At 42.2% G+C, this 22,699-nt stretch overlaps 3 protein-coding genes across 3 annotated transcripts; all 3 read right to left on the reverse strand.

The window, feature by feature from the left end:
• Positions 1-112: 112 nt before the first annotated feature.
• snrpg (small nuclear ribonucleoprotein polypeptide G) lies at positions 113-2,704 on the reverse strand. The gene is made up of 4 exons (XM_071918726.1): positions 2,584-2,704; positions 2,308-2,330; positions 642-766; positions 113-391 (listed from the first exon to the last, which is right to left on the reverse strand). Exons 1-4 carry the CDS (start codon positions 2,613-2,615, stop codon positions 341-343), a joined length of 231 nt encoding a protein of 76 aa, XP_071774827.1. The 5' UTR covers positions 2,616-2,704; the 3' UTR covers positions 113-340.
• Positions 2,705-3,529: 825 nt separating this feature from the next.
• Positions 3,530-6,949, reverse strand: LOC139926877 (uncharacterized). Its single transcript, XM_071918732.2, has 2 exons — positions 6,826-6,949; positions 3,530-6,348 (listed from the first exon to the last, which is right to left on the reverse strand). The coding sequence occupies exon 2, from the start codon at positions 6,321-6,323 to the stop codon at positions 4,728-4,730; it is 1,596 nt and encodes a 531-aa protein (XP_071774833.1). The 5' UTR covers positions 6,324-6,348; positions 6,826-6,949; the 3' UTR covers positions 3,530-4,727.
• Positions 6,950-7,370: 421 nt separating this feature from the next.
• tbc1d22b (TBC1 domain family, member 22B) lies at positions 7,371-21,422 on the reverse strand. The gene is made up of 13 exons (XM_071918696.2): positions 21,165-21,422; positions 17,408-17,600; positions 17,031-17,211; positions 15,838-16,005; positions 15,155-15,225; positions 14,681-14,809; positions 14,427-14,492; positions 13,056-13,170; positions 12,522-12,628; positions 12,356-12,431; positions 11,960-12,087; positions 11,173-11,268; positions 7,371-10,868 (listed from the first exon to the last, which is right to left on the reverse strand). Exons 1-13 carry the CDS (start codon positions 21,218-21,220, stop codon positions 10,740-10,742), a joined length of 1,515 nt encoding a protein of 504 aa, XP_071774797.1. The 5' UTR covers positions 21,221-21,422; the 3' UTR covers positions 7,371-10,739.
• Positions 21,423-22,699: the final 1,277 nt, after the last annotated feature.

A 22,699-nucleotide genomic window follows, 5' to 3' on the forward strand; every position in this document is an offset into this window, starting at 1 on the left:
TGAAGCCATTTATCATTGCCATCGGTGTTCCAACAGAACATGGATATTTCAATAATTTGTCAATAACTGGCATGCAATATATACTGGAGGATGAAAGCAACAACACTAAATATAAAGAAAAACAGATAAAGGTTTATTCACAAGATTACACAATTCAAAACATATCCAAACAAAAACATGTCTGTCAATGTAAATGAGATAGACATCTTACAATTCAAAGAAAACACATTTTCTTCATCTCTTTCAAACAAAAAAAAAAGGGAAAACCTACAAAAACGTCAATAAAAGAATGTAAAAGGTGTCGATCATTCCTTTCTCCATCAGCAGCCGCCTCCTTGTCTCATACTCTCTCCAAGGCCTCCAACATGATGATGCTGTTTCCTCTGATGACCTGTAAGAAACAAGACACAGAAGAGTTACACACTGCATTTACTGTATCTATTAAACAACAAACTTGATCCTCATCACACAAGACCCCTAAAAAAGTTCTGAATCTCAAACAGACTACCTGGTTAAGCAGAATAAATACGAGGCACGTGACAAATTCATAGAACTCGGGCAATGAAAAGACAAGAGTCGTCATCAGGGAAGTAGACACACTGTCCACAGGACAAGGCGGACGAGGCTGAGCAGATACTGACCACCATGCCGATGCCGTTCTGCTGTCCTCCTGGGCCCATCTCAAGACAGTCGTCCATCACCAGGTTCATGAAGGGGTCGAACCCTCGCAGGATGCCCTGCACATGTCTGCCTCCGTTCAGCTTCACTGAGGGGTAGAAAACACATCAGTCATGAACCATCTGCATATTTAGTTTAACCATTCTGTTTCTGTTCAGTTTTCAAGTAGACCTAAACAAAGTCCCACTCGCTTTGACATCCATTTCAAAGTTAGTGTTATGTTAATATAAGGCAAATGGACATGCCAATCAACCTAGCAGTAAGGATTGCGTCAATTATAGTTTCTCTGATGTTTTCTATTCTAGGCAACCTGATGATCATCAAACTTTAGTCTAAATAACTGTATATATTTTGTAGCACTCAACTTCTGATCACTGCCTCTCTTTCTTTATGTAGGAGAGAGAATCATATCACACTACATGCCGAAAATTTTGCAGTTTAATGTTGCCTTGCTCACGATACCACCACACATAACTCATACAACAAAACTTAAAACTTTCCCCAAATCTTTAGGGTCCACTCAATACACTAAGCAGCACTTATTCCTATACATATAATCTTTGACAACTGCCTCATCAGCTACTCCGTTCAGCCTTTCTCTTAAGTCCATCGATTCTGCAAGCACAAGCTTTTTAACAAGAAGCACCATATCTAAAGTGCGAACAGGTTGCTGCGTTAATGACTAATGTTAATACTGTTAATGCATAGCTATCTTTTCTAAAGCTGGGGACACACAGCAGTGTCCATAGAGGATATTGGGCTGACTTCCACCAGATTTTTCCCACCCCCACAACCAGAAGGGGAAATCTTTATCGGAAGCTTGGTTGGGGCCAATGGTCGGCAAAGATCATCTGTTAGTGTGAGGCATTTATAGACTCAGTCTTAACAGGTCAACTGTGCCGTAGAATTCTGAGACCTCAAACGTATTTTACTCATAGTCTCACTTAGCTTAAAAAAAAACAGCCTGCTTATTGACCCTATAGAAGTATGTATGTATGAAATATCTCTGAATATAATATAAAGATAATGTGTTATATTGTACATACTTATGACTGCACTTATATGTAGGTGTGCCCTGTGATTTGGGTTTGACCTGTGGTTGCCTTAGAACGAAAAAGATTAAAAACCACTGATGTGGGCTATAGAGATCAAAAATTTACTCCAAAAGCGGAGACCGCCAACAGCCAATGAGAGCCGAGTTTACAGTGAGGTGAGGCGGAAAGAATATATTAAAAAAGTTTATTTAATTGATTTATTATTATAAAAGATAATGTGTACCTATTTAAGATCCTTGAAATTAAAAATACGGAAACCTCTGTCAAACAGATTTAGACTAATTTCTGTGTGAGATGTCCCGTCCTTGCCCAATCATCTAGTGTGAGCAGATTAACGACGGAGGGATAAAAAACCTGTAAAATCCATCGTTAGATGTGTGATACAATGAGTTTTCAGAAACGACTAGGATTTTAAGTCTAGTATGTCCCCAACAAGATTCCTCTTGGCTCCGTCTGTCCCAGAACATAAACAGACAGCAGAGGTATGTGTTATGTAGTTTAGCTAGTCACAACAGGTTCAGGCTGTCGGGTGTAGCTACACATGGCAATTTTGAATAATGGATTTTGTACTCACACGAAAGCTTCTTGTCCATGAACCTGAAACAAAGAAAAGTACATTAGCTACAGAAGTATAGTCGGCGAACAGTTAACTGCCATAACCTCTCGTTTTTCATTCAGCAATGATAAGAGTCATGTCTTCTGACAGGCTAGCTAGTGTTAGCTTGCTTCCAATGCAAACAATGCAGCACGGCAGTCATTTAAGACACAATTAGACAAAGCATCGTTAAGACTAGAGGAAACCATCAGACTTACAGGACGAGGGTTTTAGTAAACAAGCTAGTGAACTTACTTCTTCAGCTCTGGTGGATGTGCTTTGCTCATTTTGTCTTTATTTTCTAAAAGTTAACACAGAGTGGTTCGTCGGCTTTTCGTTTCACAAAACCGCGGAAGGAAAGCATGCGCCGATAGACAGGAAGTTCACCAGCGCGTTTCCATCTTAGATTTTATGGCGTTGTGTCTGCACAGCGCCGCCCTGTGGCCAGGAGGACACATAACTGATATGGATCATGGAAAATTTGTTTTCCACTGCTCTTTACTGAAACGTATACTACAAAATATAACTTTCAATTTATATAGTATCGGAATTCTATTCTACAACATAAAAATAAAGACGGGGGTCAATAGATATGATTTAAATAAAAAGACAAGGAAAAGGAAAAAAAATTCAGAACAATCTTTTTTTTTTTTTTAATCAGGGAGGTTTTAGATACTTTAGATACTTTTAGTAGGGAGTCAACAAGAACTTTAACTTCACTGCAAAACAAGCAATAATAAGGTTTGATGTGTTAGTTGAGAATATGATTTTTCCAAAAAGACACAAAACCATGATTGTGTTATCAATGTCATGTGAAATAGATTCACTTTCAAGCCCATAAAAACTAGATCATGTTGCTGCTCTAAATGTGTGTCCAATCATAATGTAGACATGTCTTTGTGAATCACATTTGTTTGTTTCTATGTGTTTGCTGTGAATGTAGTTTGTTTGGATCATCAGTGATACACAGGCAAATACACAAGTGTAAACAGTGTAGTATAATCTGTTGAAACTATGCTTTGCAAATAAAATAAGGGCAGAGAAAGGCGTTTCATGTGGAGAGCCTTCAGTAAAGATAAACAGGCCTACTACTGCTGTGAAAATGCACAATAGATTTGTGACTATGCTTGCAATGTTGGCAAAATGAACACAAACAGAAAACATCTCATGAGAAAATCTTTTCTTTTTTAATGATGTACTCTATAAAGAACCATAAACTCATTTACAAAAGACCTTTCAAAAGTCGAAGCTTTCAAAACCTATTAAATCTTTTTTTCAATTTTTTCACAGTTGCTTTTTGAAAACAGTAGCAGAAAATCACGTAGAGAAAAAAAATCATGTTGATCCTGGTTCATTCACTATAGCGTATTTATCAAGCATCACAGATTTACTGGAAAGTTGCCATTACTGCATCTATTTGCATAGCTAGATATTATCTTCCAAGTACACATCATCTAAAAAGATAGGCCAATGTGAAAGGCATTTTACTGGACATAATTATCCATGACAGCCATAAACATTTTGTCATGCCATAAACACACAGCAATAACAATGATGTTGGAATCTCGCTTGTAAATAATACATGTTGACATTTTCTCCTCTGCAAATTCAATTTAACTAGCAACCTGCACAACTTGACCTTGGAAAAATACCATTTGCAAATGCTTTCTGTGGTTTTAAATGGGTGGGATTTGCCACACAGGTTAATACAATGAGTGCCAGAGTTTAGACAATTGAACAAAACCATGTGAAAATCCAGTGAGTATACTTTTTCAGTGATTGACCACTTACATAACATTTGATTTACCCCGATGCAGTAAACTCCACCCATCTCGTAATCCAAGCAGGTTAGAACAAATACTAATGATTTGCAAATGCTATTTGACCCAGGTCTGACTGTCACTGCAATGACAATTCAGCAACATAATAACAGGGACACTCCAGAATTTCAACCAATTTATGACTCATTATTGCCTAAATTCTTACAAAAATAACTAAAATACAGCTGAAGTACCTTGACCTTATTTAGCTAAAGCCTTACAAATGTCTTGTGTAAAAATACATCCTTGCACACAAGATATCTGGCAGTGCTTTGGCTGCGGCGTACCATGCTTGTGGAGAATAGAGCACATCTGTATAGAATAGTGGCCAGTCAGTAATGGTAAAATACACTGGATATGCCACAAACTTATTAAAAGATCATCCCCTTGTTATCATTTGATATGTTGAAACGCATTACATTCAACCAACAATGAGGGTGTAACTACAAGTGGCCTGAATGTTCTAGCAATGAACGGGTGAATCAACAAGAATTTCTAACAGATTCCTTCACTCTCCTCTCTCTGTCCCTCAAGGCAATAAGGCAATTTAAGTTATGCTGATGACATTCAAAATTAATCTTAGTTTTTGTTGCCAAGTTGATTGTAGTTCTCGGAGATGCAGTCCTCCTCCACCCTGATTCGGAGGTGGTCCTGGCAGTGTTTCAGGAAAGTGTCCAGTGCTGAGAAACCCTGCTGGCAGGGCACACAGTGGTACAGCCTCTGTCTCTTCGACCCCGGCCCTTTGCTGGTGTCCATCTCCTGGGCGCACACACTGCACTGCCTCCTCCTCACAGAGGACTGGTGGAGCTCCACGTGGTCCCTCAGCTCCGACTGGAGGGAGAACACCTCTGCACAGGATGGGCATGGGAACTCTCTATCCACCTCCTCCTCTACTTCAGGCACTTCCCTGCAACTCCCTGGATCATCAAACTCCTCCTCTAATCTGGCCACCTTCTTGCTAGGCCTCCCTGGGCCAGCCCTAACAATCTTGTTATCTGTTAGGCTGGTTTTTAGTTTATTTGGTTTCTTGTCTGATAACTTGGAGTCTTTGGCGGTATTTTCCGGAGACGGGCTTTCTGTCTTTATGACGGTGAAGGTTGAGGCTGCATGCTGTTTGGAATGTGCCAAACGTGACAAATGATGGAGGAAGACTCTGCCACAGACCTGACACGGATACGTGTCCCTCTTCCTGTGTTTGGTGATGACCGGCCTCGGCTCTCTCCTAATGTTCTTCTCCCTGCTGTGTTTCTCTTTCCTGTGCAAGTACAGCTTGGCGGTGCTCCTGAAAACCATCTCGCAGGAGCGACAGCTTAACAGCTTCTGTTTGGATTTAGGCCTATCAATTGAATTTCCATTCACCTTAGAATTCCCTCCTTCCCTTCCACCAGTTCCTTCTCCTTTGGTTTTCTGTGCCCTTGGTGGTGTCAGCAGCTCCTCCGCATGGGTGGTCCGCTTGTGGCGTTGCAGTCCAGCCACTGTGCGGAAGATTCTGGAACAGAATGGGCACGGCATGTCCCCTCTACTGCTGGGCCCCGGGGTGTCTGAGGAGTCTGAGAGGGTGGAGCCTGCCTCAGAAACAGGTGGAGAATCAGCTAGAGGGCTACTGGCATCGTCTACAGTCAGTGGGGAAGGTGGTTCACTACAACCAGCCTGCTGATGGTAGAGCAGGGCCTGTTTCTGGCTGAAGCCTCTCCCACAGGGGGCGCAGGCGTAGGGGCTACTGTCCAGGAGGTGGGGCTGGCGGTGAGGTGACTTGTCCTGGGGCCTGTCGGGATCCACGGCTCCAGTCTTACAGGCGGGACACGGAGCGCCGAGCCGCGGTTCTCCGTGACAAAGCTCGCAGGGGGAGGAATCACGAGCGCACTTGTGCAGCTGTAAGGAAGACAGAAGGGAGAACTCCTTCCCACAGGAGAGGCATTGGTGAGGCTTGGGCAATGCATGTTTTACCTCTTGGTGGCGCAACAGTTCTGTCGTGTCGGGGAAGCCCTTGCCACATTCTCGACAAACACACGAGGACGGGTGGGCTGAGTGCTGCCTCTGGCTCCGGCTGTCCTGCCTCTGTTCGGCCCGTGCCATCAATTTGGCGAGCCTGGACAAGGTGTCTGCTGCGGAACGGGAGCGGCTGAAAGACTCATGCGCTCTTGTGGTGCTCCAACTGCAAGGGACTCCATCCATCCTCCTTCACCAAGCTGCCCCCCTGCTGAGGTCGAGAGGAGAGAACTCACTATCCTGCCACTTCTCATGTCAGCAATTAGCTCAGACACCAAACATGCAAGAGACAACAGAGCCAGAGTTTAAAGTACTCAGCAGTTTTTTGTCCATGTGTCGTTAGATAGTCGTTTAACCTAAAGAGCACCAAGTTGCTAACTAACAGTTAGATGCAGTCAACTGCTAAGTTGAAAGAGGGAACTAGCAAGCTAATCTACCCATTAGCTTGCTCCTCCATCTTGTTACCGTTATCTAGAACTGAGAGTGGCCAAATTTCGTTTTAAAAATAGCACAGAAACTCGGCAAATGATTAACCAATGTCTAGCAATCCAGCTAGTGAGTAGCCAGAAGCATCCTGGTGGCGCTACAGCGCTGCTGGACGGCCAGAGGCTGGCTTCATGTTTGCTAACGTTAGCTTGCTGGAAGCTACGCCGACATGATAAATACTCCTTATGCAAAAACAACTTACCTTGGCACTCAAACAACGTCGACGCGACAGATATATTTCCAGCAGGCTAAACTCAGAGGGCTTGGTTTGTCGCGGTAACTCTTGGTTTCATTATCGCAACCCACATTGGCATGGCTGCAAAAGTGAAACCGAAGTTTGTGTACTTGGTGGAGCTCTCAGTACCACTTCCGCCTACGTCATTTACCCTGTCTTCTTTTCAACACCAATCAGAACTCAGGAATGTGTTCAAAAACAAAAATTTGTTAAATCTTAATTCTTCCTCGCATCTGTCTGGCCATTGTGCTCAAAGCCTGACAGTTCATGTAATGAGAAACAGTGAAATTCATGATACTATCAGATCAGGATAATTATCTGGCTACTCACACTTTGATGCTTGAAGAATATTCACTTATTTTACTGTTGCACTTGTTGTGAGTTGCTCTGGATAAGAGTGTCTGCTAAAGGCCTAAATTGTAAATTGTATATGAAAACAGATCTATCAAGTTGAATTGGAGTCTCTCTGATCTCAACCTAATCCTGCCCCCCAATACACTCACACATCAAAATGAAGAATAACAATCGTTTAATATAAACAAAAAGTTAATATACAGCAGTTTACTGTAATAGGTCTTCCTTTAAGGCTGAAGCCAGCATTGACTACTGAAGCATTCTAACAAGAACAGATTGTATTGGCCCAAGGGTTTGGCATGTGATTGTTGAGGGAAAAAAAAGAAAAAGCAAACAGCATGACTACTCAAATGAATAAACAACTTTACATTTTCTCAGCCTTCCTTTGTCATCATCATGTGTTAAAGACATGATGACATATGACCTTTACATGAAACAGCTTGAAGTGAACAATACAATCATGGCAGGCCTATGAGTGAAAATATTACAAACTAGTGACACAATCGTTCGCACAAATGAATAAAGAACCATAGAGCAAAATCTACTTTAAGGCTAAAAGGCATACTTGAACACTCAGAAAACATTTAAAAATGTTTCAGATGTGTACAAGAGGGTTGAAGAACACAAGAGATGGCAAGACAGAGAACAATGTGAATGAAAAAAGAAAGCAAAAAAAAACTAACAAATAAATCTTGAATGGATAGACAGCATAGTGTTAGATTTTTTTTCAAAAAAGGAAAAGCAAATTCATTTATCTAAGCCAGCAAGGTACTGCAGTATCCTCAATAGCACTTAGTTACTTCATGGCAATATAAAGCTAACATTGTAGACTATAGCTGACTTAGAGAAACATTTCATTAGGACAAAACTCATAACCAGTTTCCTGAACATGAATTAAGCCTCATCCTATCCTAGAAAGATGTTTCCCCATTGATTTTTTTGTAGTCTACAATGGCCAGAATATCAGCCGGACATCTAGTGCATTCTACAATTTGCTGAATCATAGTAAATTATACCAAATTTCACTACAATCTAACAAATTAAATTTGAAAACTTGCTCCAGAGTTGTTCAATGCCATTTTCAGATGTGCAGCAAACGATAAAAGCCAAAACGTCAATGCAAATCTAGCGGTGAGGAAATCAAACTACTGTAGGCTAATGATTGTCATATCTTTCACACACACATTGTGCACAAATAATTATCACCGGTAATGAAGGTAGATGAAGTAGTAACACACACATATTCACATTCCATAAAAAAAAAAAAAAAAAACCTGCAGTCACAAATTAAACAATTTCCTGGATCACGTCACTGACTAGGTAAAGTCACAGGTACAAGAGCAACCCAAACTGAAACCCATATAATATATAATACAAGCATTAATGATAACAAAGCATTTGTCCGTGTTAAACTGTAAAAGACAAGAGTACATTACAAATGCTCAAAACAAAGGCATCATCATATATTTTGAAATCCAGCTGCACTGTGTGTAAAGGACTGTCTCAAGTAAGGTGGTGAGACTACATGGCCTTCAGTACCAACAAGTGTCAACAAAGTCCCTCTTCCATTTTAAGAATTCACACAAATTATTAAGATTATGTCAAAACAGATCATGGCTGTTTTGAAGTTGAAAATCCTTGACTACTGGTTCTGTAAATACTGTTGTTACAGTAACAGCAACAGGTATCATATTAAATAATTTATATTGCATTGGGTCGCTTAAATTATTTCTAAACAACTAGAAATATGAGTTAAGACTACTATTGTGAACATTGTTAAGTACAAAGTAGTTTGGTAAAGTGTCTGATAGTCTATCAACAACATTAGGGCGTAACAAGTCTCATCAGTTGTCACCAACGTCATTCTGGACCGATAATAGCAGTTTTCATACAGTACGTGTTGCAATCTTTAACTAAAATGGTATTTCCACCAGTCTAAAACCAAAATTTAAACAAGATACATCTTAGATTAGTTAGTAGTCAGACACAACATGAACCTAGACCCAGTTCAATCGATAAATTATCTCTAGTGCAAACACAAGAGTGGGGAACTCCAATGTTACGTGAATTGGAAGGTCCCCGTTATTTCTCATCTATTCACATCGAGGCAGTGAGATTCACTTACCCATGTTCCCCTATGGAGATAAGATCTGTACTAAAGAGCCTCAGTGTAGTGCTGATCCAGAGTCGCCAACTTATTCATAATGACCTGAAAGGCAAACTGATACTAGATCAGTTCTCCCACTTGATAAAAATGAAGCCTGAAATGCACCGTGGCACCTTCTCCTGGTTTAGAGTGATCATAGTTGGTAGCAGCAGTGGAACTTAAAGGTTACATGATTTGTACCAAACACTGAGTAAAAGAGTGAAGTTACTGTACCGCTAAACCTGGGCTCATTTTAACAAAGTTTCTTAAGACCGAAGTCATAGAGTTTCTATGACTGAAGAGACACACGGGGACATTTGATGAAAACCACCCTGACCGAATATCAACTTATCAGCTTTTCCAAAATCGTAACCTTAAGCTCAAGTCAGCCCTTTGTCAGAAGCTTATCCACTCTTGATTTCTGAGAACTAATAAGAGAAGCCTTTTGGTTCTGGCCCAGTCCTGGGACACGTGATTAAACTGACTGATTGTGGTCCAAACTGCGGACCACGATTAGCTGATTGCCTCGAGGAGATTTGGTCATCTTGAACCAAAACAAAAGACTCCTCACAAAGTAGCTCTCTTGGATCTGAAGAAGGGGAAAACTTGAAGTGGGTATTATTCATAATGGCGCAGCAGTAGCAGACTAAACTGAAGTAGTAGGCTATGGTTTTAAAAGAGAAATCGACAAAATATAGTGGTTGCTCTACATCCAAGAACTTTTTTTTTTTGTAAAACAATCACTAAAACAAATCTGAAAAAAATATAATCTCTGGATACCATCTTTCACTAAAAGGATGATCTCACAAACATTCATCATCCCTTTACATTATATTACATATGTTCTTCTGAATGTACATTTAACTTGTGAGACAATCAATGCTGCATGTCCTAGGAGAGTATGAGTAAACCAAGAGCTCATATGTACGGCCACATACACTGTAACAGTCCGATGATACAGTACAGTACACAGACTGCAGAAATAGCCCCATATTCACTGGGCTCTATGGGTGCACCATAAACCCTAACCCAATTACATCCAGTGAATGTTCACTGGATTTAATTTTAACAGGCTAATTACTTGTTGAGTTATCCAGAAGCTCAGAGATAATATCCTGCAAGTCCCATGGAACTGAACCTGCCAAACACAGCAAGTTTTCAAGAGGGAAAACCTGACACAATTTAATTTACCTTTAGTATATATACTTTACATTATGTATCTTTGTACAGCTATGTCAGTCTCTTCCAGGTTACCTCAGAGACAATGTTTAGCTCTGTCTGGAGTGCCTCAGATGCTCTAGGTCCATTCAAACACAGTCCAGTTTGATTTAAAGGGAGAGCATCAAACTGCTGTGTTTGCCATAAGCTGGAAGCCACAGGCCTATCTCTTGTAGTGGTTGGGTGCGTCTGCGAACATATATTTCAGTCTGTAGGCTTCAGCCAGGAGGAGACCCACTTCCTCATTGCCCCAGTGGATTGTGGGAAGGTTCTGCAGTAGCATCAGAAGGCCCTAGAAAGCAAGAGAAACAACACAATTTGGGCCTGGCAATAATATGCATAGTATAATATGTAATTCAGAAATGTAAGTAGACCAACAGTGTTATTTTGTAAAATCTAGCTCTGTGACAAAGTGGGTTCAGTTTTGCACAGACGCTGATGTAGTGGAATTTATACAGTATAACCCGTCTTTTCGACAAATCAGTATTGCTGCTACTCATTGGTAGTGAAATCAATATTCAGTTGGTACTTTCTCATTGAGGGCAGGTTGAAGAGGGTTTGTCATTTTGTGTGTGGGACTAAAGCGTCATTGATACCTGAAAGTCGATCATGGAGAGGATTTCTTTGCGCCACTCTATGAGGAAAGCAGCACAGACGTACAGGTGGAAGTGGGAGAAGCCCTCTGCTTCAGCCTGTTGAAAACAGCAAAATTGTAGCCTATTACAACACAGCTGCAACTGTGCATACATACATAAAGAAGAAGAAACTCTATCCCAACGCTGAACTCAGTCAACTGAGCAAATACAATGCACCATATCTGCAGCAATGTGAAAATATAAATCAATGTATAATATTTACTAACTAAGCTCAATTATATACACTTTGTAGACTCTTCAACTGGACGGCAAAAGTGACAAAGTGTAGTCTGCAGTATTGTTATTCAACCCTAATTTAACCAGGCAAGTTGACTAAGAAAACATCGCTATTTACAGAAATGGCCCGGCTGAGTCGTTGCGGGTGGTGGGAGGGTAAAACACAGGATGGTCTCACACACTCACACCTGGGAGTGTGTGACTGGAGGGCATAACTTATTCACTTCCCCTACCCAGATTTTCCTAGCTCAGCTTGGGATGTGAACCGGCAACCCTCCAGTGACAAGTCCCCCTCTCTAACCTTCAAGCTGCTGCCACCCAGAGGGTCGTGTCCGCACTACCAGCACAGCACCTCACTAAACTGCTGAGGTGGGTTTCTGTCTTCCCCTCTGATCAAAAAACTGCAGCCTCTCAGGATTTATAAATTGCAGGAGTCAATGTTGCAATTTCAATTGTTTTTTGATTAATTGTGCAGTCACGGTGATGTCGCGGTAACAACACTGATCTCTACCTGGTAGGTGTCCCAGAGTCGGATAGTGCAGCGAAGCGGTAGCTCCCTCATCAGCAGATTGTTCATCCACCGGAAAGCAAACTGCAGGTACTCCACTTCATACTTCTTGAAATGACCGTGGATGTCCTCTGAGAGACAGAGAGACAGACAGACAGACACACACACAGGTTAAAATGGTGTTTTTCCTGTTTACAGCTCTTATCTGGAATCAGCCCTCTATTGCTCTCGACATGCATGCACACAAAGTAGTCAAACCCAGACTGAACAGGAAAGAGCAGCGGACATATCAGGCATCTAAAACCTAATGTGACACACAACACACTTAATGCTACGGTGCCACATATATTTCATGATGAAGGTGACCCAAGGGATGATAACTGATAGGGGGCCACTTACCATCTATTCTGCTGACCAGCTCCTCCAAAGCCTTCACTTTGTTCTGGATCCCAGGCTGAGCAAAGGTGTAGTTGTCCTGAAAGAACATTGAATTCAGGAAATCGACACTTGCACATTATTTACAGTAACTGTTTGTCTGTTCATTTACATGCGTGTGCGTTCGGACCTGTATTCCATCCAGCAGCTTGCTCATACACCAGAAGCTGTCGGCCTCGATGTTTCTCTGGGTGTCCAGAGGCAGCGCTGCCACCTCAAAGTTCTCCACATCCTCTTCTGGAAGAACGAATAACATAGAACAAAATTAGTCTGACTCAGGGGGAAGAGCAAAATCTCCATTCGCTGTAGAGATGGCGGCCGGTCAAATCCGATTAGTTTTTTTCCTTAATTCGTTCACCAAGGCCTCAACTTGGTCCTCACATCTCGAAAAATCGTCCCACATCCCACACTGGGTGCAGAGTAAATAAAACCCTAACAAATGTACAGCCAAGATGACCCCAAGTTTTCTGAATGCTGTCCTGTATTGAGATTGGTTGAACACTTACATAATACATATGAGCTCCTTGAGAATATTGCATCTGGCTACATAAAGCAGACCATCATCGATTAACCCAGGCAAAAGGCTGATGAGTCATTTTGCTCTAGTGTGAACATATCAGGTTTTGCAGCGCTCTATACAGTAATTTTCCAGCCGGTAACTTACGGACAAACTCAGAAAGGAAGACGACAAAGAAGGGCGTGACCAGGTCATTGATCCCCTGGACGTAACCGCTGGCTGGGTGACGGATCGCCCAGATAAACAGGATGCGCTCAAACACCTGAAGAAAGACAGTGAGAAGATGCCTGTTCATCCTGTATGGCAGGCTGGTCATGTATATTACAAGGCAAAAAGCATCTTAAAAGAGAATACTGCTGTTTTTGGCAACTGTACGGGTCCCATGCCTTTCTTAAGTTGGGTTAACAACTTATTGCAATGTGTGTCATGTGTTTCCATTATTGACATAACTAGCATGCAATATGCAGTGATTGAGCCCTATCACAGGCTTCCGGAGTATCTGGAAATAGATCTTAGGCATTTTGAAAACCCACAAAAATCACCACATTTGAGGAAGAGGCCATGCTCAGTGAAGTTCCCCTTTACTGCAAAGTTCCTCTATTGTGCTGTAATTTGAAGCATCAGTGGCAGGAAAATATGACAGTACAATACAATATAATAGACAGTGCAACCTTTCAACTCAGTATAATTCATTCTGAACTTCTTAAAAAAGTGGCCGCTGAGTCATCGGGGCATCTTCATCAAATGTGGTGTTTTTCTTGGGCTCCTAAGGTGTCTAAGTTTATTCAAACTCTGGAGCATTTAGTGCTTTAGTTTAGTTTGGGCAGGTGAGAATAATGCCGAATGGTGGTGCGATTCGTTGGGAGTGAGAACGTACTTGTATCAACCACAGGAAACGACCCCAAAACGCAAGGTTTTATGGGTATAAGGAGACAGATGTTGACATCTGATAGCCAGCAAGTTACTCTTGCTTGGAAAGCCTAGCATAACAAAATGAGGCCAAACCACATTCTGTAGTCTATGTTCAGCTATTTCTTCACGTGTTCTTAACTGAGACTGTAAATTACGGTGTGAAGACAAGTCCATCATGCTTAGTACAGGGACTGGAATCAGATTTGTTTTGAACCCCCCTGCTGCCAAAATCTCTAACCTGGTGGGATGACAGATTACCAAAACTCTGTCCAATAAACAAGCTACTTGTGAGTCCATGTGACTTTTGTTGACAAGCCGTGGTTCACTTGTAATTGGGCAGTGTGAACCTAAATGAACCCTGTACAAAAATGCAACAAAGTAAGCTTTTCCACTATGGTTGAGACCAAAAAAAACCAAATGTGTGATTGCACCATAAGGTAATGCCAAACAATGTTCTGTGGTACAAACTCTTTGTCAAGAATGGCATAGGACCCATATGGTATTGTCCTTTAAATGTGAAGCAGTCTTACGAAGTACATAAGAAAAACATAGCAAACCTTTGATGAACCATTAAGATATTTGAACTGTTTGTCATTTCAGTCTCACCTCTTGTACTGCGGGCTGCTGGAACAGGGGAATCAGAGGGTTGGTCCTTGGAATGTCAATGTGGATCTGACAAGAAGGAACACAAGTTATTCAGAATAATCAGAACAAATAACATTTGTGTTTGTGTGTTTTTGTTCTGAATTCAATACCCAAATCATCATGTGCTACTTTGTGACTGCTTTGATTATGCCTCACACCTATTTTTATAAGTATGTTACTTAAGGCTTATTTCAGTTTGTTAACTGAAGTATTACCTGTCTGTATGTGTCTTTATAGTGCTCGTCTGTTCTGGAGTGGTAATACTGCTCTATGAAGCCAAAGTACTCGTCTCTCTTCCTCTTTAGCACCAGCTCTCTGCGCTCCATATTGGCCGGCAGGTAGCCCTGTTAGGGACGGGGAGAGGGGGAGTGATAAGGGAAAATAAAGAAGAGAAGGTGCCAGTGAGGAGAAACCTTTTCTGATTACATGAACAGCTTCAGAGAGAGAACAGACGAGCCATTTGAGATAAGAGAGAATAGAGAAGATAAGGTGGCTCGTAAGGATAAGGCTTTTGTCATTATGGGAGCATTTTCCTGGAAATGGAGAACAAATGAAAGTGGCTAGTGTTTGAGGACTGACACAGGAAATGTAACTTGGACTATCTAAGGGGATTTGAGACACACAATGCCGCACACCCAGCCAAGATGCAGTGTAGAGCATGTGATGTTGCGAAACTTCATGGGACTTACAGAGAGAAGTCTCCATGTGATTGGCCGGACCTCTCTTGGTATGCCTGACCAGCTGTGCTTCCGGAGTTCCTCTGCAGAGCAACACACAACACGATATGAGACACACAATATCAACACTATATTTTACACAGAGAGCACCATAGCAGAGATCAGCACACATGGAGGATAACTACAGAGACAGGGAACACCAGGACTAACAGCTCTACATGATAGACTGAGATCTCCATCAAACTGAACTACTTCAGCAGGGATCACGATTAATCTGTACTGCATTTGTGTTGCCGCAAACCAAGAACAGAGTTCTACGCAAATACCTCATGGCTCAAATGCACTGAAATGAACCTGATTAGACATGGTTATCGATTGTTGAATTACAACATTAAGTTTTGTTGCAACTCTGATTCAATGACAAAATACATGACTCTTCATGAAGTATTTGTGACAGCAACAAATAGGTCAAAACATTTGTTTAAGCTCCACATGCATTATCAACGCATAAGTAGAATAAATCCTACACATGTAACACCTGCAGCGCAATGCAATGCATCTGCAACAGAATGATGCGGTGGTAACGGATCTTCTCATCTGAAATAAATGTGATAAAAGTGATCCCGGCCTTAACCTGGGACTAACGCTTTCTCCATGTGTACAGTATGAAACCAGCCCGCTGTGTTTCCTCCCACCTAGGTCAGTGTTGGGACTAGCCAGCAGCTGTTTGAATTTGTCCAGTCGGCTCTTCTCTCGCACCGTCATGGGCGGCGCCCCCGAGGCGTTCTGGTCCGAGATGCGGGCGACCAGCGGGATGATGGGACGGACTGGGAGAGACTGCTGCTTCTGCAGTGAGGAGCGAACTGTGGAGGCCAGAAATGAAAAGTGAGAATATCTAATAATATAATAATAAAAATAATAAACTTTATTTGTACTGCACTTTTAAAAACAGACTTTATAAAGTGCTTTAACAAAATTAAAACAAGGAAAAACAAGAAGTCACCACAAGATAAAAAAGATAATAGAGGGTGAAATCAATATAAAAGTAAAAATAACGGGATAAAACACATCACATTAAAGCAAGTCTATAAAAATAGGTTTAAGGAAGTCATTTGAAACATGATAATGATTAATGAATAATTCTGCTAGCCTGAGCTCCTCAGGCAGGTTGGTCCAGAGCCTAGAGGCCCTGATGGCAAAAGCCAGATCAACTTCAGTCTTAAGCCTGGACTTGTGAATGGCTACAGGGTCTGCCTGGGGATCTGAGGCCTCACACTGGCTCAGAGGGGTTAAAAGGTCTGCGATATAGCATTCTGTTAAAGAGCCGGAGTATGTTAATGTAGTATCCTGCTTACAGTAGCTAGAATAAGGTCATATCCTGCTTTTTTAACCTTTATTTATCCGGGGGATAGAGCAATTACAGCAACACTGTGAGTGCGTAAGTTTTGTTTCCATGGTAATATTCAGAATATGCTGCTTCCTCATGTATACAGAGATATTCATGATTAGGACATTAAAATGCATATAAACAGAAAACGACCTTAACTGGGATATGAGATAGTATCTGTACTAATGTGTACCCGTTAATGAATTCACTGAGTCCTCCCTCTGGATCAACAAAAACACTTGGTTATTAGTGCAATTGGTTATTAATACACAGCTTTTATGCAGTGCTTTTAGAGATACATTTACAAGACTGTGAAATGTCCTGTCAGGCACAGGGTCTATGGCTAGGAGGTCTGATATTATTCCACTAGCCCTAATTTGAGTGTGAAGTGTCTATCTAATCCCCCCTGACAAAGTCTGAGATTACCTCCCCTATGAATGGCCTGATAATCTGCTCAGTGGTTAACGCAGAGTTCAGCGGTGTAGCATATCACCCACATACCTGAGGATGTGTTGAGGTGGGCCTCACTACTGGACTTGACCACCCTGCCGTTGACCAGTTCGCCCTCCGTCTCCTCCTCCTGCACCTCCTGGAGGTCATGACCTTCTGCCCTGGGAGGGGCCAGTCTGTCTGACATCCGGCCTTCTGGCTCACCAGCCTCATTCTGCTGCTGCTGAGAGGACTGCGGGCAAAGGACCAATGAAAAGGGAAAAGAGCAGTTTAGTATCTCTCCATTCATTTCAGAGTGACTCAATATCCAAATGAGATCATAAATAACTGCCCGAAAGATTTATAGCTGATGTCACTGACAACAGAAATGGGTTGATATGCAAATGAAAAACATTATCAGCCCACTTCAGTTCAAGGCACATAGCCACCTGGTGATGTGTGGATGAGGAGTGCAGGCCTGATGGCAGTGATGAAGGGGGGGCGGGGGCCCCGAGGAAATCCTCGTCCTCCTCATCGTCGATGTCCCAGGCATCGTTGGTGCTGCGGGCGAACTCATGGAAACTAGAGGCCTTCTTAGACTTGAGGTTGTTGAATGTAGGCTTCGGGGTGTCCTTGGGAAACCTGCGAGAGAGAGAGAGAGGGAGGGAGAGACACAGAGAGAGAAAATAAAAGAATAACAAAAGTCTCATTGATGCGTCAGCACTGGGAGTTTAGGATTTAGAAAGTGTACAGAGATGATTAAACGATTAAAAGAGGCAGGCAGGCCTGGTGGATTCTCAGTCAAGACAGAATAAAAGGGACTTTTATGAGACTATGCACACAAAAGAAACAAGAACACAGACTGAAAATGTTGTAGGGAAAAAATAAGGCAGTAAAAGACAGCGCAGCAACACTCTAAAAGAGAATGAACAATGCCATTGTTAACACTGCATGACTGACAGTGGCACTAGCGCAATCCACGCATGTTCAAGGACTCAAAGCAAAGACAAAACAGCAGCAACAACAAACCAAGTAGACAATGGGAATGAAAGAAAAAGCGTTTCCATGTGGATGATACTCCATGCAGACCGGTTCTGTCGAGCACTTACGTGCGTCGCAAGCGTGGGTCGAGAGGTGGATGCTGCGCTCCATAAACAGGCTGTATACTGTAGAAGATGAGATATGAAAAGCTGTCATCCAAATCTTTCACGTGGCCTGGTGCTGCTCGTCAACGACTTTTTTCGGCAGACCTACTCTACTCATCAATTATTATTCAAAGGAAAGCGGGCAGACCCCCCTTTCCCTGTCTATTATTTAACTATATTTGAATAGATGGAAAGCAGAAAGAAGTGGGTATTTGACTGCACCAGGGAGGCGGGGGAGGGTATGTTGCACTTTTCCCCTCATATTTTCCTTAAAACCTGTAGTTAAAAGGAGGGTGGATGCAACCTGGTAATTTGCTTGATCCCCTAAAATGACTCCCCTGAAGATAGCAGACAAGGATCACAGCACAGAAAGCACCATGGCTGGAAATCAAACTTTGGCCCATGCATGGGGCTGGAGATCTGGCTGGCGTACAGACTGTGCCATACGGACGAGCCCAGTGTTATTACAGCCTGCGAATTAGGCTACACATTCAGCCTTCCTTTGATAGACGACTTCATTTTTAGCTCAGTTCCTCCCTCGTATTAAATAATATCTCTCCCTTGCTTTTGTAGATTGCGCTGTGATTAGTGTGTCTTGAACAGAATCGCTGAACAGCTTGCACGGCTACAGCATCGTCCGCCACCCTGTGGAGAGTATCCTGTTCAGCGGATGCAAGCATCTTAATGCTCAGCCTCCATCCAATGCTCTGATGACCCACAGCAGACACAGTCAGAGTCGGAGGCTGGGACCTGGGCCAGAAACATGCTGCACTGACACTCGGGCTGCATTGTCAACAATGGTCCTTTCCTCATCACTTTTCCTTCATAGAAAGCCAAGGGCATTGGCCTCCTCCAGTGACCTCATTGACCCATTCACACTTCTGTGCTCCTCTGAAAAACGGTCAACAGGAATCAAGGCGGAAATGCACATATGTGCCTGTTTCAATGGGCAGGAATCAGTTATTAGTCACACTCTTTCTTGTAAAAAAATAATTTGTTTATAAAACTAAAAACTGTCACTGGAAGGAGGCTTTAGGGAAAAGTTAAGGGAAGACCGCGTGGAGCCCAGGGTTTTTGCTTTCGTTGATAAGTACTCTATTTACAGATTGGAAACCAAGGGGATTTTCTAGTGATGTTTTTTCCATTCACCAAGGCAGTGGGCCAACACTAGTACTAATATTACCATTTATCCAAAACACTGTCTGTCACTGTGACAGAAATTAGACTTATCATAAGCCCTTCTTTCTAACACTGAGTAGCTTTTGTGTGAATAGCACAGAGCGACAAATATCATTAGATGGTGGATTTTGTCATACTGTGGCCTGTCTTGAATTGGCCTGAGGCTAAAAGATGTCAACCTAATTCAGGTCATTTGCATGAATAAACTGACAGTAAGCCTGGTGGCTCAGAACTGGGTCTGTTCATTATCTGGCCCTGCCAGACTCCTTTGTTTACCAGCCTCGGACTTGTTTTATCAGGAGCAGCTCAAGGACAGGCAGTTGGTCTAGCTGGTTGCTTTCCTGTTCAAACATATGTTTGTGTTTGGGTTTCCAGCCTTCCACCCACCACAGTTTGAGAGAGATCAGGGTGTGTGACAAAGACGGACAACACCCTCTCCTTAGAGATCCTCTCTTCTCAGATTACCCCAAACAGACTGGCCCCTCTCCACTCCACCCGCTCTGCCATGCAGTTGTACTGGGCCAGGGCAGGAAGACGCCCACTGAGTCTTGACAGGCTCTCTCACACACAAACACATATAGGCTTACAGACATGTAAACACACACACACAGGGACGAGTTTTCAGTTATCAGCTCTACTTTACCCATACTGCCCATGTGACCTAAGGCTACTAACATCACATGGGTGCAGGTTAAGGAGAATAAAAGACAGGAGGATATGGGAATAGCTGCAGGCACTTAGTGTCCATTACGGCTCATTAATAAAACCTTCCATGACAGTTATGCCTATTGAGCAAGCTCTACAGGCTGAGACTAGACTAGGCTAGTAGGCCGTGACCTATGAAGTAATAACAATCCACAACACATGCTCCCTCCCACCTAAGAAACATAATACTATTTTTGCCCTACTAACACAAAACATGATCTGTACTTTGTAATAAGCCAAGTATGTGTGGCAATCAAGTGTCTCTGTTAGTCAAAAGAAACTACAGCCTGATCAACTAGTTATTGTGGGTCAGCAGTCAGTCAGCTTGAAAGGGATTAGATAACTCAGTAATGAAACTGCAATGAAAAGAGGATGTCTTTTATTCAACTACTCATGATTCATCTAACAAGACATTGAAAACCCACTCAATCAGCCACTGAGTTTACAAAATAAGCCCCACTCCTGCCTTGTTGTATCTGAGAAGATTGCACAATGACCTTCATTACGAGACTGTCATCTTCACTGTCAACTCCAACAATGTTGCAAGCTCCACGGCCATTTCTCTCTCAACAGATACACTGTGTCACCCTTCTGAAGACAGAGGAAGCATATGGCAGACGATGCACGGACTATGACAGCTGACACCTCCACTTTGAGCTCTACAGACTACAGAGAGGGAATAGATGGAGGTGCCTCTGTCTCTTGGCTTGGGGCTAGCATGAAGACAAGCTGTGAAACCATAAGGCTTGGCGAGTTTTATTCACCACCCCCGTTGTGTGACGCAAACCAGACCCAGGCGAACCTGCAACACGGTTCAAAAGGTTGAACAGACACAACTACGACATGCTCAACTCAAATGAATAGCGCTAGAATATTCTAATAGGACTTGTAGTGTCAGTTTATAGTGACCTTATCGGTTTTTATGGTGTTTTTACTTCATATTGTATCACTATAATATTCCTATATTATCCCTATAGGAACTTGCAGTGTGTCTGTGGTAGTCATTGTTTATGAGCTTATCCTACTTTAAAACATTCTATAGTATCACTATAGGCGAATATTCCTGTAGGGACTTACGGTGTTACTTGATATTTGTATAGTAGGCTATCCTTCTAAAATGTATTACAGGACTACTATAATTCTTTGTCGTTAGGCTAGAGAGAGTCAGGAAACCCACCTTCCGGGAACCTTTGCATTTCTCCTCCAAAAATTGATCCTGTTCTCGGTGGCCATGCTCGGATAACACAAATCCCCTCAGACCGACACCGAGGGCGGATTCTCGCACGAACAAACCATCGGGAAACCGTTTCCGCGTTTCACCGGCGACACTGTAGCCCCGCTCCGCTCCTTCTGCTCTATCTCCTCCTGAGTTTAGACCGCCAGGAGACAATGTTATTTTGTTTTCTATTACGATGATGTGTGATACGGAGCGCTGGAGGTCGCCATCTTGGAGTACACCAACGGAGGCGTACGATTGGCGGGCGGGTCTAACAGGTGCAGAGAAACTGACCAATAGAAAACGCCCCTAGAATGACAGTCAGAGATGCTCAACGATCCACATTACACTCACACAAAGACATGTGGGATGAATTGCAAACTTTGTAATGATGGGGGGAAGTTTGTTAAAAAGCTACAGTATGTCACCAACTGGATAAAGTCCCAGTGCTTCCCAGGTAATATTGCCTATTTGTTATTGACTTGCGATTTGACAAAGATGCGCAGCAGGTTAATCAGTTTTAAGCAATTTGTAAGTCTGAAATAGTAACCTAGTACAATAAAGAACTGCCTCATGTTCAAGTGTCATCTGCAATTATTAGGCCTACAAACATTATTTACAGCTGTTTGCCAGGCAATCAGAAAAATCAAAATATCTCATTTGTCATTGCTCAATAAAAGCTCCTGATTTGATGCTGAATAATACTTCTCTGTTTTTTCCACCAGGCACTGCATCTAGCGCCTCTGTCCACATGAGGGCAGGCATTTTCTGCTGCCACAGCACATTGCTGGGAGAGACACCTAGCCAAAATGAAACCAGTTGAACCACTGTGTATTTACTGTAAATGTTTGGAAAAAGTGAGTTGTACATTTGTGGTGCTCATTACATGTCAACAGCAGATAGCTGACAGCACAGATGTCATGCGACCATTCGTTGTATAAATGATGGTACAAATATGTGCAGTGAAGGAAATGAACCAGAGGGGCTAGTCATTGTTGTTGATGAACTAAGTTGCTTTAATTGCTTTTGTGAAATTTACTTTATGTTATTCACTGACTGATTCAATGCCCCCAATGACACACAGAGAGCACCCACTTTAAAGTCCACTTTTTCATATTCAAACACAGGCAAATTGAGCTTTTGGAGGCATGAGTTAGTTTCGTTTTACATGCCAGTCTGTATTTGAATTGCAGGTGCTCTCCTATGTCTGTTTGTTTAGGGAAATCACTGCAACTCCCCACCTGTCTTCAACTCTCCCAGCGCTCCACAAACTTCAACTGACAAAATCCAGGTGAGACTTTTTAAATTTCACTCTCACTTTCCCCTTAGACCTATCTTTCTTCTAATCTGTTAGTATTTTTTACAGTTTGTGAACAAATTGATTTTGTATATCATGATGAGTAGAGAATAGTTCCACTCACACTCATATTTCCTGTGGTTATCCATTTGTAATGACAGAGGCAAAAAAAACTTTTGGAAACTCTCTCAAACTTTTT

This window comes from Centroberyx gerrardi, chromosome 14 (genome assembly GCF_048128805.1).
Source record: "Centroberyx gerrardi isolate f3 chromosome 14, fCenGer3.hap1.cur.20231027, whole genome shotgun sequence".
Taxonomy (NCBI): Eukaryota; Metazoa; Chordata; class Actinopteri; order Beryciformes; family Berycidae; genus Centroberyx; species Centroberyx gerrardi.